General features: G+C 59.9%; 1 protein-coding gene across 1 annotated transcript in view; it reads left to right on the top strand.

Moving 5' to 3' along the window:
* The first annotated feature begins 3,308 nt into the window (after positions 1 to 3,308).
* The window catches only part of HS6ST1 (heparan sulfate 6-O-sulfotransferase 1), a 53,139-nt gene continuing 42,344 nt past the window's right edge, over positions 3,309 to 14,103 (top strand). The window contains exon 1 of the mRNA XM_004032533.5: positions 3,309 to 4,163. Coding sequence (XP_004032581.4) covers positions 3,637 to 4,163 — 527 coding nt within the window. The 5' untranslated portion in view covers positions 3,309 to 3,636. The remainder of the gene's footprint in view (positions 4,164 to 14,103) is intronic.

Here is a 14,103-nt window from a genome sequence, read left to right as displayed (position 1 = left end):
CAGCGGGGCCAGCCCCAGGGGAGGCTCTGAGGACAGACACGACTGCCCTCCTCCACCCCTTGGCAAACAACAATGGGCGGCCGCCGGACGAACGACGAGGGAAGCGAGTGTGGAAAATCCCCCAATTTTTTGCAAAGTCAACCGCGGGCGCTCGGGGGCCGGGCCGCGTGCTGCCCCCGCGCGGCCGTCCGCGGGACTGTGCGCCGGGAGGGGGCGCCGCTGTTGATCTCGTGGTTCTCAGACTCTGAGACCGCACGGTGGGCCGGGAATGAGGCTTCATTCCTGAAGCCGAATGTTAATGCCTCTTCTGGGATCATCACAGCCTGCCACTAAGCCGTGTTCTTTTACTTTTCTTTGCCATTAAGTCAGAGATCGCGCATTAAAGAATTGGTGAAGTGGATCTTCAGGGGACAAAGCCACTGAGCAGAAGAGCTGCCAGTGCTTTTCCTTGGACCCCACAAGCAGTCAGGGCTAGAAGCTGCCCCAAGCAAACACTTAGCTCATATGCACTCTCGGGGCTGGGGCAAACCTTGGCCACGCAGGAGATCACCCAGGGAAGAAAGGAAACAGCGCGCAGAGCGCGCCTCCTGAGACCCTGGCTGTGTCCGCTGACCTCCTGGAACCCCACGCCAGCCCCGGACTGTGCGTTTCTGTCCATTTTCCAAGACATGACACTGAGGACTCATCGCGGGGAGTAGCGGGAAGTGGTGGGGAGTAGCGTGATGCAAGCTGCCCCGCCAACGAGGGCTCGAGCTGCCTTCCACTCGGCTCAAGTGTCCACTGATTGACGGGTGGCTCATCTGACTTGACTTTCAGAGCCCAGAAACTCACCTACAGCCTTGGGGTCTCAGGTGCCTGTGCAGGGCTTCAGTCAAAGTGGAAGACTGAGCAAAGTCCTGTAGCCAGCCAGGCAGATTTCCCTCCTCTTAAAAGAATTCTAGAAAGAAAGGGCTTCCTGGCTAATGTGAGTGCTTCCCATCAGCCAGTGTGGCAGGTATGAAGTTGGATTAAATAGCTTGTTCTGGGAGATGTTGCTCCGTGGGTCAGGCTGCTCTGGCTCTCATTCAAGGGTGGGACCTTATCACAGGCACTTCGTCCCTGCCTGGGCCTCAGTTTCCCCCTTGGGACAGTGAGATCATCAGAGGGTGGAGCCATGGCCCAAGTACCGATGGCTTCGTTGGCCTTCAGAGCTGCTCCAGCTTTCCCTTGAACACTCTGGGCCCACGTTCCCCCTTGGTGGCAGTGACGGTCACCAGGCTCTCAGGAGTGGCCCCTGTAGACGCTCTCACTGCCCTCATCCCTGGCCTAGGGAGCTGGGGCAAGTGCAGAGGTGGGGAAGGGGAGGGTTCTGGGGTTCACAGCAGGAATCAGGATCCCAGCTCTGCTGACTCTCATGGGGTGAGAGTGGTTGACCTTGGAACCAGGGTCTTAACTCCTTTGAACCTCAGTTTTCTCTTCTATAAATGGATATCACAGCCTACCCCCGCAGATTTGCTGATGGAATTGGAAATGACACCTCTACAATGCCTGGCACCCAGCAGGTCTCCAAAAGAGCAGCCTTAATTATGATGTAGCATGAGGATCCTTATCTGGGTAAGGACATCTGGGGGGTGGACCCGGGGCAGCTGTGCTCCCCTAGGCCATACAGGAAGGCTCCCCAGGGCTCAGGCACAGACTGCGTCAAGGGGCTGCAGGCAAAAGCAGGCGGGTCCAAGCACACTGCAGGGCGGCCCCACCTGTGTCCCATGGGGACTGCACCCCCACTCCTATAGGAATGAGTCACTTCTGGAGAAGCTTGTCCAAGCTGCCCCCAGGACCCTCGGGCCAGGGACAGTTTTAAAGCAGCCTACAAGATGAGCAGGGGCTTCGGGGCCCTAGGTCCCACTGAGGACCCCACACCATGGACTCCAGGGTGCGCTGGGCTGTGTTGAGGGTTCTGCACCCGCCTGTCCACAGCGGATATTCCTGCGGTCCCTTTGGAAAATGCATGCCGCCCGCTCAGCTGGGTTTGGGGTGTTGGTTTTTCCAGCTCTCTGGGTTTGCATCCAGCAGGGCTTTCTGGTGTGATGTTGTCTACGTTTAACAGCTTTACTGAGGCATAATTGACACCCCATGATCGCTTCCGGTCCCTAACAGAACGGAAGGCAGGGCACCACCCCGCCTCCCCCCCCCCCACCCCGTCCCCGGCAGGGCTTGATGTGGACACTGGGAGCCCACGCCTGGCAGCCAGACTCGCTCCCAGAGCCCTCGCTGGCCTGAACCAACACACTAGTGCCCACCGCGGCCGGCCCTGCAGCTGTGAGATCCTGGCAGGTCCCAGCCCCGCTCCTGCGCTTCCGACGGGCTGCAGCCTCCGAGTACTGCCAGAGCCCCGAAGCAGCGTGAGTGGGCACCTGGCGGGACCCCCCGCCCCACGAATGCCGCGCGTGCTTGCCAGGCTGGGCGGCGGCGAGTGAGGAGCCCGCACCACCCGGCCCACACACGAGCCAACGGGGAGCGAGCCCTCCGCAGCCAGGTTGGGCCCGGGCCGCTGGACTCTCCAACTAACCCACGAAAGACAGAATATTTGGTGGGCACTCACGATTCTTAAGAATTGGCTCAATGTTTTATAACTCTTTCATTGGAGTATAATAAACATGGATGAGGGAAAATGCACCTCGTCTAATATTCCTTTCAAACAAGGAGGAAGCCATAAAGCCGCTCCGCAGGCCTCTGCAGACAGCCCAACATCTCTTCAATGCGGGGCTGCGGGGCACTGTCCCAAAGCCAGCCGCAGGGGTGAGGGGGTGGAGCAGGAAAGGAAAGCCTCGCTTTCCCTCTCGGCCCTGGTGGTGGGCGGCCCCCGCCGCCCTGGTCCCTGGAAGTGCAGCCTAGTAGGCTAGCGTCTAACTTCAGCGCCCCAGCGTGCAAGGTCAAGGCCTTTCCTCCCGCGCGGGCTGCGGGGACGTGGGCGGCTGGGACTTGGGGAGGAGGGGGTACGGACCCAGGCTCCAGAGGCGCCAGCCGCCGCGCCCCCTCACCGCGGCCCCAGCCAGGAGAGCCTCCCACGCCTCGGCTCCGCACTGCCGGTTGGTCCCCCACTCCCCTGAGGGCAGAATCACTTCCCAGTCGCTGGCTGCCCGCCTGCTAGCGGCCTCGCCACCGCAGCAGACCCAGGTCCCGCGCCCAGCACCCGCGGCGAACCTCGGCACTCCGGAGGCGGGGCCGAGGATCGGCGCGGGCGGCGACGGCAAGAGACGCCAAGGGGGCGGGCCAGGGGCGGACCGGGGCGGGGCGGCGGCGGCGGACTGCGGAGACGCGGCGGCGCGCGGGGCGGCGCAGAGCGTTCTCGGCGCGGAGTGGAGCGGAGCGGGCTGGTGGTGGGGGCGCGGAGAGCGCTGTGCTGGCCGGGGCCGGGAGCGGGGCCGGGAGCGGGGCCGAGCGGGAGCGGAGTCGGGCGTCGGGCCCGGGGAGCCGCGGCCGGGCGGGGAGCAGCCATGGCGCCGCGGAGGGTCGGGGCCCGCGCCGCTGCGGGCGGCCTGGGCGCCGAGTAGCCGGGCCGGGCCGGAGCGCGGGCGGCGGCGGAGGCAGCTGCGCCCGCGCCTCCTGCCCTCCCAGGCCCCGCGCCCCGCGCCCGGGCCCCGGCGATGGTGACACATGCGGCGGCGGCGCGCCGGCGGCAGGACCATGGTTGAGCGCGCCAGCAAGTTCGTGCTGGTGGTGGCGGGCTCGGTGTGCTTCATGCTCATCTTGTACCAGTACGCGGGCCCGGGACTGAGCCTGGGCGCGCCCGGCGGCCGCGCGCCGCCCGACGACCTGGACCTGTTCCCCACGCCCGACCCCCACTACGAGAAGAAGTACTACTTCCCGGTCCGCGAGCTGGAGCGCTCGCTGCGCTTCGACATGAAGGGCGACGACGTGATCGTCTTCCTGCACATCCAGAAGACGGGCGGCACCACCTTCGGCCGCCACCTCGTGCAGAACGTACGCCTCGAGGTGCCGTGCGACTGCCGGCCCGGCCAGAAGAAGTGCACCTGCTACCGGCCCAACCGCCGCGAGACTTGGCTCTTCTCCCGCTTCTCCACCGGCTGGAGCTGCGGGCTGCACGCCGACTGGACCGAGCTCACCAACTGCGTGCCCGGCGTGCTGGACCGCCGCGACTCCGCCGCGCTGCGCACGCCCAGGTGAGCGCCCGGGCGGCGGGATCCTCGCGCAGCTGCGCCCCCGAGGCCGGGCCGTATGCCCGCCGTGCTGTACTGGGTCGGCCCTGCCTTCCCTACCCCCTTCTGCCCTCTTGGGGGCCCCCACTCGCCGCCACCGCTCCCGACCTGCCGAGCGCCCGAGGCTCCCAGCTCCTCTGGTTGAGCCGGCTGTCACCGCGCTTTCTGACCTCGCTCTCACTCTCTTCCTTGCCTTGTGCTGCCCTACTGCCGGCTTAACTGCGCAGCGCCCGGGTTTTCTCCAGGGTCCCCGCCCGCTGCCCTCGGGCCACCTTACCTGCTGTGCGCCGTGAGGTCTGGCCCGCCGGACTTGGGGACGCGGGCTTCTGGGTGTGTGCGTGGCCTACCTGGAGTGTTGGCTTCTCCGTGCCGCTTCGGTGCTGTGGTCCCAAAAGTGGAAGTGAGAGTAGTGAGGTGCCGCCCCTGTGCCTGGAGTGCCTGCCTTCAGAGGGTGGGGGAGCTGCCAGGGAAGGGGGCTGGCTCTGCCCGCCTGCCTGCCGGTGTGTGCAGGTAGAACAAAGGCCCTGTTGACCTGGGGCTGGGGGCGGGGAGGAGGCAGTACCGCCTGTCCTCCCAGTGGGGCCTGCCAGCCGAATTCTTCCAGGCACAGGCTTGCCTGGAGAGAGGAACAAAAGCCACCCGATGGGGGACCACCTTCCCCAGGAAGCTACCAGCCAGGTTGGGGGTAGTTGAGCTGGTCCAGGGAACCTGTGCTGCCACACCCCTTCTCTGGGGTCCCCCAGCCCCATTTCTGCGGGAGTTGGGGAGCGCAGAGCTGAGCTGCTGAGGACACAGAGCATGGGAGGGGTGCCGGGGCAGCTCTTCTGGGAAGCCGTTTGTAGGGGAACCTGGGGTGCTGCTGGGTTTCCAGCAGTTAAAGTTGGGGTTATTTTCCTCCTGTTCCTGTTGGTGCCCATTCGTCCTGCAGGGATGCCCTACGGGGCCTTTCTCCCCAAAGTCTGGGCTGGGAAGGGCCAGGAGCAGGGCTTCTTGTCTGCCTTTTGTTTCTCTTCCAAATTTGCCTTAGGACTGAATTTGCAGACAGGCTGGTGGTAGGAGGCTGGGCGGTTGTAGGCGTGTTGGCTGGCACTCTTGGGTCCAGAGGCTGTAGGCTCTCAGGTGTGCCTGGGGAGCCTGGAAGGTCCAGCCAGCCTGGAGCTGAGCAGAGTCCGAGACACTGCTCCCCTGCACAGACCTCAATCCTTTCTCTGTGGTCTTTCTCAGGCTGTCAGGAAATTGGGGTCCTAGAGTTGGAGGGGCATCATCCCACTTTCCTTTCTCCCCCCGCCCCGACTGTACACACACACACACACACACACACACACTGCAGCGAGGTGATGTTCTGAGCCTCTTACAGCCACATTCTACACTTGGCGGTCACAGAGCTGCCTGTCTAGGGCCCCTGAAGGATTGCTTCCGGCCCAGCACTTAGTCTGCTCTGCACAGATGCACGTTCCTGCTGCAGGGCCCCCCTAACCCTGGTCCAGCTTCTCTGTGCTAGGCTCAGCTGTGCCTGGGATCACAGCCATGCCCCCACCCACCCTTCCGCCAGTCAGAGCAGTAGGCTCCCAGAGTTGGTCACTGACCAATACCAACAGACGCCTCCCTACCTGTGGGGGGTGCAAGGATGGGGGTCACCCCCTTTGCCAGAGGGACTTAGCTCGGCAGCCTAAGAGGAGTGTGTGGAAGCTTCAGGCCGCCAAGAAGCTGGAGCTTTTGAAACAAGCCTGCTCAGCAGAGGCCACCTCAGCCCTAGATTGCAACCAGGATGCTCTTCCTGCAGCCCCGCACGCCTGTGGGTCCCCAGGGTGAAGAGCCTTGGCCTCCTTTCTCTGGAGTTTGTCCATGAGAGTGGGAGGACCAGGTGGGGCCAATGGGGCCCCAGGTGCTACACCAGGAAGGCCCGGCTCCCCCTGCCCAGGGAGCATGTGTGGAGCAAGAATGGAAAACGCAGATGCCTCTGGCGGAGGTGGGCTGCCAGCCTGGAAATTGCTAGCTCAGCAGCATGTGGCAGGGTTGGGAGGGGCTTCCAGGGCCGTCAGGAGGCCCCCTCTGCCACCCACTCTGGAAGTGGGTTGTGCTACCAGGCAGGTGACAGCACCCCACCCTCCGAGTCCCTCTTCTCCGCCTCCACTCCCTTCAGTTCTGTTGCAGGCACTAGGTAGATTGCTTTTTTAATGAGCTTCATCAGGAGGCCAAGGTAATCTTGCCTTTGTGCTCGCAGGGCCAAGCTGCGCTGAGGTCCACCTGCTGAGCGCTGCCCCGCCACCTGAGTCTTCTGGCCCAGGCTGGAGCTGGGCTAAGCTGCTCTGCTGTGGCAGTTGGGATGCACTTCCCCCATCTGCCCAGGGACCCAGCAACTCTCTATCAGGGGCAGTGCCCATCCCTGCTGGGGTGCCTGGTGTTAAGTGGGCTTGGTGTCAGGAGACTCAGGTGTCACCGTGGCCCTCCTGCGATGTCTTCACTCTGGCTCTGCACTGCCATCTCCTTGTTCTCTGGGGACTGAGACCCTCTTTTCCTTCTATCTCTGCCTGCCTCCCTGCCCAAGGCTGGCTCCTGGAACCTCTCCACCAAGCCCCTCCCATTCCCTGCTGCGGTTTGGGAGGGTCTCAGTGGGCCTGTGGTGCGCGTAAGAGAGGCGGGGCTCTTCCCGGCTGCCAGCCTCCCCATTGCACAGTATCAGCCTGGGCTGCTCTGAGCTGGGCATCCATGGAGATGGACAGGTTTTTGACGTCTTCCTGGAATATGGTTTGGAACTTCTAGTGGCTGTTAGTGCTTGGCTGCCTTGGTAGAGAGGAACAAGAGGAGCAGAGCATTGGCGGGTCCCTCTTTGGTCCTGTGTTCACCATAGGGGCTGCCTCATCTGCCGACATCAGCCAGGGTGCTTGTAAGACTCCACTGGAAGGACGTTTGCTGGCTGGCCTTAAAGAGGTGTGGCCATCCCCAGGCAGCAGCCAAATGGCCAGCCATTCCAGGGACCACTCGGTTAGAATGTCTCAGCACCCCACACTCCGCTGTCGCTCAGAGGGTCCAGATGGTGCTCCGGAGCCAGAACCTCCCTCCTTCCTCTTCCCGTCTGCCTGAAGGCAACGCAAGAGCAGGCATGGTCAAGGTCTTGCCCGGGCCACCCTGGAAATGTCCCTGAAATCATGTAGGCTTCATTTGGGGCCACGGAGGGCATCTGGAGCCCAAGTGTGGCATCTGGGCCACCTTGGCCGGGAACCCGGGCCCAGCTCATATCCTCTCTGCACCAGGGCTTCTCTGGAGCCCTTAGTGGGCTCGCAGCCTCTGTGACGTTGCCCTGCAGAGACCAGTGCTTCCTTGCAGGAGGGATGGCGCAGGAGCCCGCAGCCTCGCCTTTGACCTGCCCTCCCTGATCCTGAAGCCTTCTCAGACTCCAGAAATCCGCCTGGTGCCGGACCTGTGTGCCGTCCACCTGGTGTGCCTGCTCTCCTCTCCCACTTTTCTGCCTGCTCCTCCCCTCCCTTCAGTCTGCTCAGATGCCCCTTCCTCCAGGAAGTCTTCCCTGGCTTTCTGTTCCTAGGCTCCCCTGTTGCCTTAGGCGCCTCGACTGCTGTCCCATCTGACACCCTGCCACCTCGGCACTGCCCTCATGCTGGCACCGTGAGAATTTTTTTTTTTCCTGGGCTCTGCAGGATCTGGGCTCTGTCCCTGCCATTTCCCTGTGACTCAGGTTCACGGAGTCAGCCTTGAGTGTCATGGTGTTCCCTGAGAACCTGGGGACTCCTTAGTGGGGCAGACCAGGTGGGGGTGGGCTTGGATGAGAGCCTTTGTTTCTGTGGCACACGACAGTTTCCACCTTACCTTCATAATCGCTTTCTTCTTTGAGATCAAGGGACAAACCCTCATCTACTGTGATGGGGACAGATGTTACCCAGAGCATGTGACTGGGGCCAATGAACAGGACCTGGGGACCAGGCTGGGGGTGTCATTGTGCCTGCATTGCCTAGAGAGGCCTTTGGTTAAAATGAGAAGGGAATCTGTGGTCAAGATGCTCCTAGATTTTCACTAAAAATAGATAAAAAATCCTTTTTTTTTTTTTTTTTAAGCAAACACATGATAAGGCAAACTTACGAATGGTTGGCTGACAGGATCGTTTTAGATGGTCCTCTGGCTTGGGGGATCATTTCTGCCATGCTGCTCTGGTGGTCTTCAAGCCACAGCTTCCTGTCCTAGGCACTTCACGCATAAAACCGGGGCCTGAGGACTCCTGCTCCTGGATCAGAGAGTGCAGTGCCCACCTTGGTCCCCAGGACCGGGGAATCCAGGTTTCTTTCTCAGCAGGAGTTCTGGCTGCCACACGGGGGAGTGGCCACCTTGGGTCTGGCGTCCTCCAGGGCCCAGGAGGGAGGAGGAGAAGGGGCCTGGTCTTGTCGTCCTTCAGGGACTTGGAGGCTTTTGCTCTCACACCCCCCTTTGTTGTGGTTATAATGATTGTTTGGTAGATGAGTGGGAGGAAAGTATGAGGCAGAGGGAGAAAAGGAAAATCATCCATTCCCCATGCATGGTTTTTCCACTGTAATTGAAGCCATCATATAAATTTCACCATAAATGTTGTCTGTTGTCATTAAAAACTTAATATTTGAGTGGCTGCAGCTGCTCCGCTCTGAGTGTGCCACCGCTGGCTAGCAGTGGGTGAGCGCACAGGTTGCCCGTGTTGTACTCTGTGGGGACTGCTGCAGGACTGCTCCTTGTGTGTAAATGTTCTGCATAGCTCTGATTTCCTCTGGAGATTCCTAGGAGTGGAATTTCTGAGTTGAATAGTCTGAATGTTTTACTGCTCTTGGTACAAATGTTACCTTCCTCTTCAGAACACCCACTCCTGGTATGCTCCCACCTGTGGTCTGTGAGCACCCATGTCAGTGGCATGCTCATTGGTACTGAATAGCATGTGAATTTTTTTTGAGATGGAGTCTCACTCTGTCCAGTGCAGTCTGGACAATGATGGCACGATCTCAGCTCACTGCAACCTCTGCCTGCCGGTTTCAAGCAATTGTCCTACCTCAGCCTCCCAAGTAGCTGGGATTACAGGTGCCCGTCACTACACTTGGCTAACTTTTTTTATATTTTTAGTAGAGACGGGGTTTCACCATGTTGGCCAGGCTAGTCTCAAACTTGGGACCTCAGGTGATCTGCCCGCCTTCGCCTGCCAAAGTGCTGGGATGACAGGTGTGAGCCACCGCGCCAGCCTATTGTGAATTTTTTTTAAATTTATTCTCTTAAATCACCAAAAAGTGCTAATCTTATGGTTTTTATTGCAAAGCCTTGCCCAGTGAGTACGCCCTTGGGGTGGCCCATCTATGTAGGGCACTTGGGAGCAGCCGTGCCCAGTCACCCACATGTCCCCACCTGCTCACAGGTGGCTGAGTTTCACCCCTGCTGAGAGAGGGGTGCAGCTCCCAGGGGCCTGGGGTGCACCCTCTCTGGGTGCCCATCACCATCCCATGTGGCATTTTGCGGGACTGAATTCCGCCTCTATGAGGAACAGGCGTGACAAGCCATGGGGGCATGTAGAGAGGCTGGCAGGGTGACTCTTGTCCCCTGCGCGCTTAACAGGCACTTGGAATGGGTCATCTTGTTTGGACCCAACACTGCCCCAAGACAAGTATATGAAGATCGACCCCATTTTCCACACAAGGAAGTCAGGCCCCAGAGAAGGTAGAGAATGTGTCAGTCCCTCAGCCTGGAGGGCCAGGAGCTAGCATGTGGACATCTGTCTGTCTGTCCTGAAGGCTGTATGCCGCACCCAGCCGTCTGCTCCCAGCAACCCCCGCATGCGCATGGAAGGCTGTCTGCAGGTGGGGACGATTGCCGCTGGCCCAGACCAGCCAGATGTAGAACACTAGGGCTTCTGAGACCTGGGCAGACATGGGCAGTTTCACATGTAGGCCTGTGTCGTTGCGTTTACTGGAAGACATCTGGCAGCCTTCACTCAGAGCAGAAGGTCAGGCATCATGCCTGGGCTCTGGGCTCTGCAAAGGTAGTGCTGGCAAGGCTGCCTGAGAGTCAGCCCCTGGCAGCAGAGACTACCCATGGCGGTGCTTGGCTCCTGGCGCAGTGTGGCCACCCCTTCTGCCACCTCCCCCATAAGATTGGGCTGTTTTCAGGTACTCCTGTGGTCCTGCACCACCGATGCCACCCAGGGAGGATCAGCCCTGCAGGAGGCAGTGCTGTGAGCCTGTGTGGGTGCAGGTGGGTCTAGGCCATCCCTCTGCTCCAGTGTCCTTGCTCTGCCCCAGTGAATGCTGGAGGGTGAGGAGGTGGGAAACCCAGGAGTCTCCCCAACCCCTCAGCTTCCCTCTCTGGGTGCCATCACCATCCCACATGGCATTTTGTGGGGCTGCATTCCCCCTCTATGAAAGACTGTGGGGTGTTTCTGGGTCAGACCTCAAGCATCACGGAGGCAGCAGAACTGGGCTCAATCCCCACTTGGTGGTAGCGTATGGTGGGTCTTTTGGGTTTGAGGCGGGAAGAGCATGAGAAGCCGAGCTCTGGGGAGCAGTTACTGAGTGGTAGCATGTGGGGCCCAGTCAGAGGGGAGCCTCACTGGAAGGGCTGCATGATTCAGGCGGGAGGCAGACTCGGGCCATCCCCTGCCAGCGCTTTTCGGGCACTTCTCTGCAGCCACCTGGACACTCACTGGCACCTGATCTCCTCTCCTTGAGGCCCACTCGACAGCAGTATTTATGGGTGAGGTGACGTTTTGTTTGCAAAAAGGTTTTCATCTCTTAAGACTGTTCTTGCCTTTTCAGAAACTCAGTTGGCTCTATGAAGATTTGCTGTCTGTTTTGGGTTTGGGTGGGGTATGTTATGCTGAAAAAAATAGTCCTAGACCTAGGGGATGAGGTTGCTCCAGCCAAATGACAGTGAGCTGGTGGTAGCAAGAGGTGTGGGCTGCAGTGCCCTGAGGGGGTGGAGAAGCCTCCCACACACAGGTTTTGCAGGATGAGCAGGGGTGTGGAATGGAAGCAGCGCTCAGAAAGCACAGTTGGGTTTCAGACACACATCATCCGAGACCCGGCCACTCACAGCAAGAGGGGGCAGTGGATATGGGACGGCATGAGTGGAGAGGGGCCCCTGCAAGCAGGCCAGTTGCTTTCTGACTGTGGGACTTGTGGCCTAATCTCTTTGTTCCTTTCCTGAAAGTGCCCCTTTCCTGATAGGGCATTGTCCCAAGTCCCCAGCTTGCAAGGGATGTTGTTTTGGAAAAACATGGCAGGTACACGCCCACACAGGAGCGTTCAAGTGCTGATCCCAGACCACCCAACCCAGGGTGGAGGCTGTTAGAGGACATTTAGGATCCACAGATGGGCGGAGGGAGGATGTCCAGCCACCAGAGACCACACACATCCTACCCCAGCCTTGGTGTGAAGATGGGGCTGTTTTCCTTGACCATGGAGCAAAAACCATCCAGGACAGCTCTCCCACTCCATGCCACCAGTTTGCTCCTGAGCCAGCTCTATGGGTGCTGGGAGCTGCGCTAAGGATTTGCACCTGTCCCCACCAGCCTGTGGCCTTCTGCTGCCGCGGTGCCCCTGCCTTGAACTCCCTCCAGGGCGCAGGACCTTTGGGGCTTCACACCCACCCCGCTGTTGGTCCTTGATTCCTTGACTCACACAGCGTGTGGTCTGGGGCTGGGGCTGGGGCCCAGCTCACTGCGGGGGGATGCCTGTGGGGGTGACACGCCACAAGTTCCACGGGGCCACCTCAGGAGCTCTTGGGTCCTCTCTGTGTAGACCAGGCGCTGAGGCTGCGGTGGAGGGCAGGGAATCCATAGGGACTCAGCTGCCTGCTCAGGCCCTGGGCTGTGTGTTGGGTGGGCTTCTGGAAAGCTCTGCTGAGAGTCCAAGGAAGAGAGGAGTGCCCTGGGCAGCCCCTCCTACCTTGTGGCTGGAGCCGGTGGGTCTCATGGGCCCAGATAGATACCTGTCTGAGCCTCAGTCTTCCCATCTCTAAAAGGGGGGTGGCAGTCTGCCATTTGGTTCTGTAGAGGAACCAGTGACTTATTAACTGTGACCCTGGTGACCGCATGATCCCTCAGCCCCAGACTGTGTCCATGTCTTATGGGAGCCATGGCCACTCATAACCCCTTAGCATTCTGCAGCCTAGTGCAGGCCCAGTTCCTCATCTGGAGAGTGAGCCGTCAGCAGCTGTCCGCGTGCCGTGGGGAGACTGACCGCGGGGCCAGGGCTTCAGTGAGAGGCAGCTCCCGACAGCCTGCACCTGGCCTGCCTTTGAAGGCCACACGTGACCAGCACAGCTGCCTAGGATTATTTACACAGAGAACGTTAAAAGGCCCAATAGGAGGGCCATCAGAGCAAATCACTAATTGTCTGGAAAGATACAAACTGGAGAGATTGAAACTCTGGAGTTAATTGTTTACGAAGCCTTGAAGGCCACAGAGGTCAGTGGCCGTGGGTGACCGCCCCCGGTGGTCATGGGCAGGGGCAGGGGCCTGTTATCTCCCTGTGACAGGGCCTCCTGCTGGGGCAGGCCTGGTCCTTGTCCAGGATCCCAGCTGTTCCCTAGGAGGGGCTCTCCAGTGGTCAGCCCAGGCCGCTGCTCAGAAGCTGTATCAGGTGGACATTTCTGGGGCCAGCCCAGTTTGCATTCTAGCTCTGGTCCCATTCCTGCCTGGAGAAGTTGGGAACATTCAACCTCATTTTCTTTTCCCACCTCATGGAGTGGTAGGAGATGAGAGTCCACTCTGTAAGCTCCACACCATCCTTCACCCTCCACAGCAAACTAGGACAGAAGGTTCTATGGGTAATCCAGCAACAAGGAGGGCAGGTGAGGCTGGCCAAGACCCACCTCGGGGCTGGGGAACCCCGGGACCATACCAGGGGTGTCAGCAGAGCAAAAGAGAGGCCCCAGGCTTGCAGTCAGACCAGCTGGGCCACATCCTGGCTTTGCATCTCACAGGCTTCTGCAGCTCAGGTTCCCTATCTGTAAAATTGGCATACTCATAGTGCCTGTGCAGTAGGTAGACAGTTGGAATGATACCCACAGTTCCACTGTGGCCTCTGTACTATAAGAGGCTAGAATCTGACCCATCTGTCCTGGAGACAGGGAAGAGACCTCCAGAGCCAGCTAGGAAGTCAGCTCTTGTTCTCACTCCATGAATTGGTTGGTTTGCAGGGAGCTTCCCTCAAAGCAGCTAAAGTCTGTGCAGGTTGGGTCCTGTTATCTGGGACATCACCAAGTGTCATCACTGGCCTTCCAAGGTGATGACCTGGAGCATGCTGTGTTTTGGCTGTGGGGGTCTCCTGCTCACCTTGGGCTATGGCCTTGGGACCACCCGGTGCCTTCCTGAGTGTGCCCATTTGACAAAAGGCTGTCTCTACCAGGATCTCCAGAAAGCTCTGGCCCTCTCTGGCCAGCAGCCAGGATGTAGAGACTGTGCACATCTGTCCTGGTGCCCAGGTCATGAGACCCTGTGGGTGGCAGCCTGACCCCACCCCCAGCCATCTGAGAACCTCGAGACCCAACCAAGAGGAACTCAGGGTCAAGAGGAGGAAGGGGTGGATGCCACGTGATGCTGGCCCTGCACAGAGGCTCGCCTGGCTGAGGGCCCAGGCCTTGTTCCTCGGATGCAGTGGTTCCTCCCTTCCCTAGACCCCACCAGCTGCTATCACACCCTACATGGTATCTCCGGGGGTGTAACTGGGGAGCCTTGTGGAGTTTCACCTCTGTTCCCACTGCAGGCTCAGCTGGGTGCGGCTCGCAGGTGAAGGCCCCATGCACTGTGCTCCACCCCACCCCTGCCTCCCGGCAGCCTCGCTCAGCACCACTGCCCTGCGTTTCACGTGTTTCCTGCCCTTGTGTTTATGCTTTCGCTGTAGATGTGTGTATTCCTTAAATGATACACAGTGCTGTTTTGATG

This window comes from Gorilla gorilla, chromosome 11, assembly GCF_029281585.2.
Source record: "Gorilla gorilla gorilla isolate KB3781 chromosome 11, NHGRI_mGorGor1-v2.1_pri, whole genome shotgun sequence".
Taxonomy (NCBI): Eukaryota; Metazoa; Chordata; class Mammalia; order Primates; family Hominidae; genus Gorilla; species Gorilla gorilla.
This window is presented reverse-complemented; position numbering and strand designations above follow the sequence as displayed.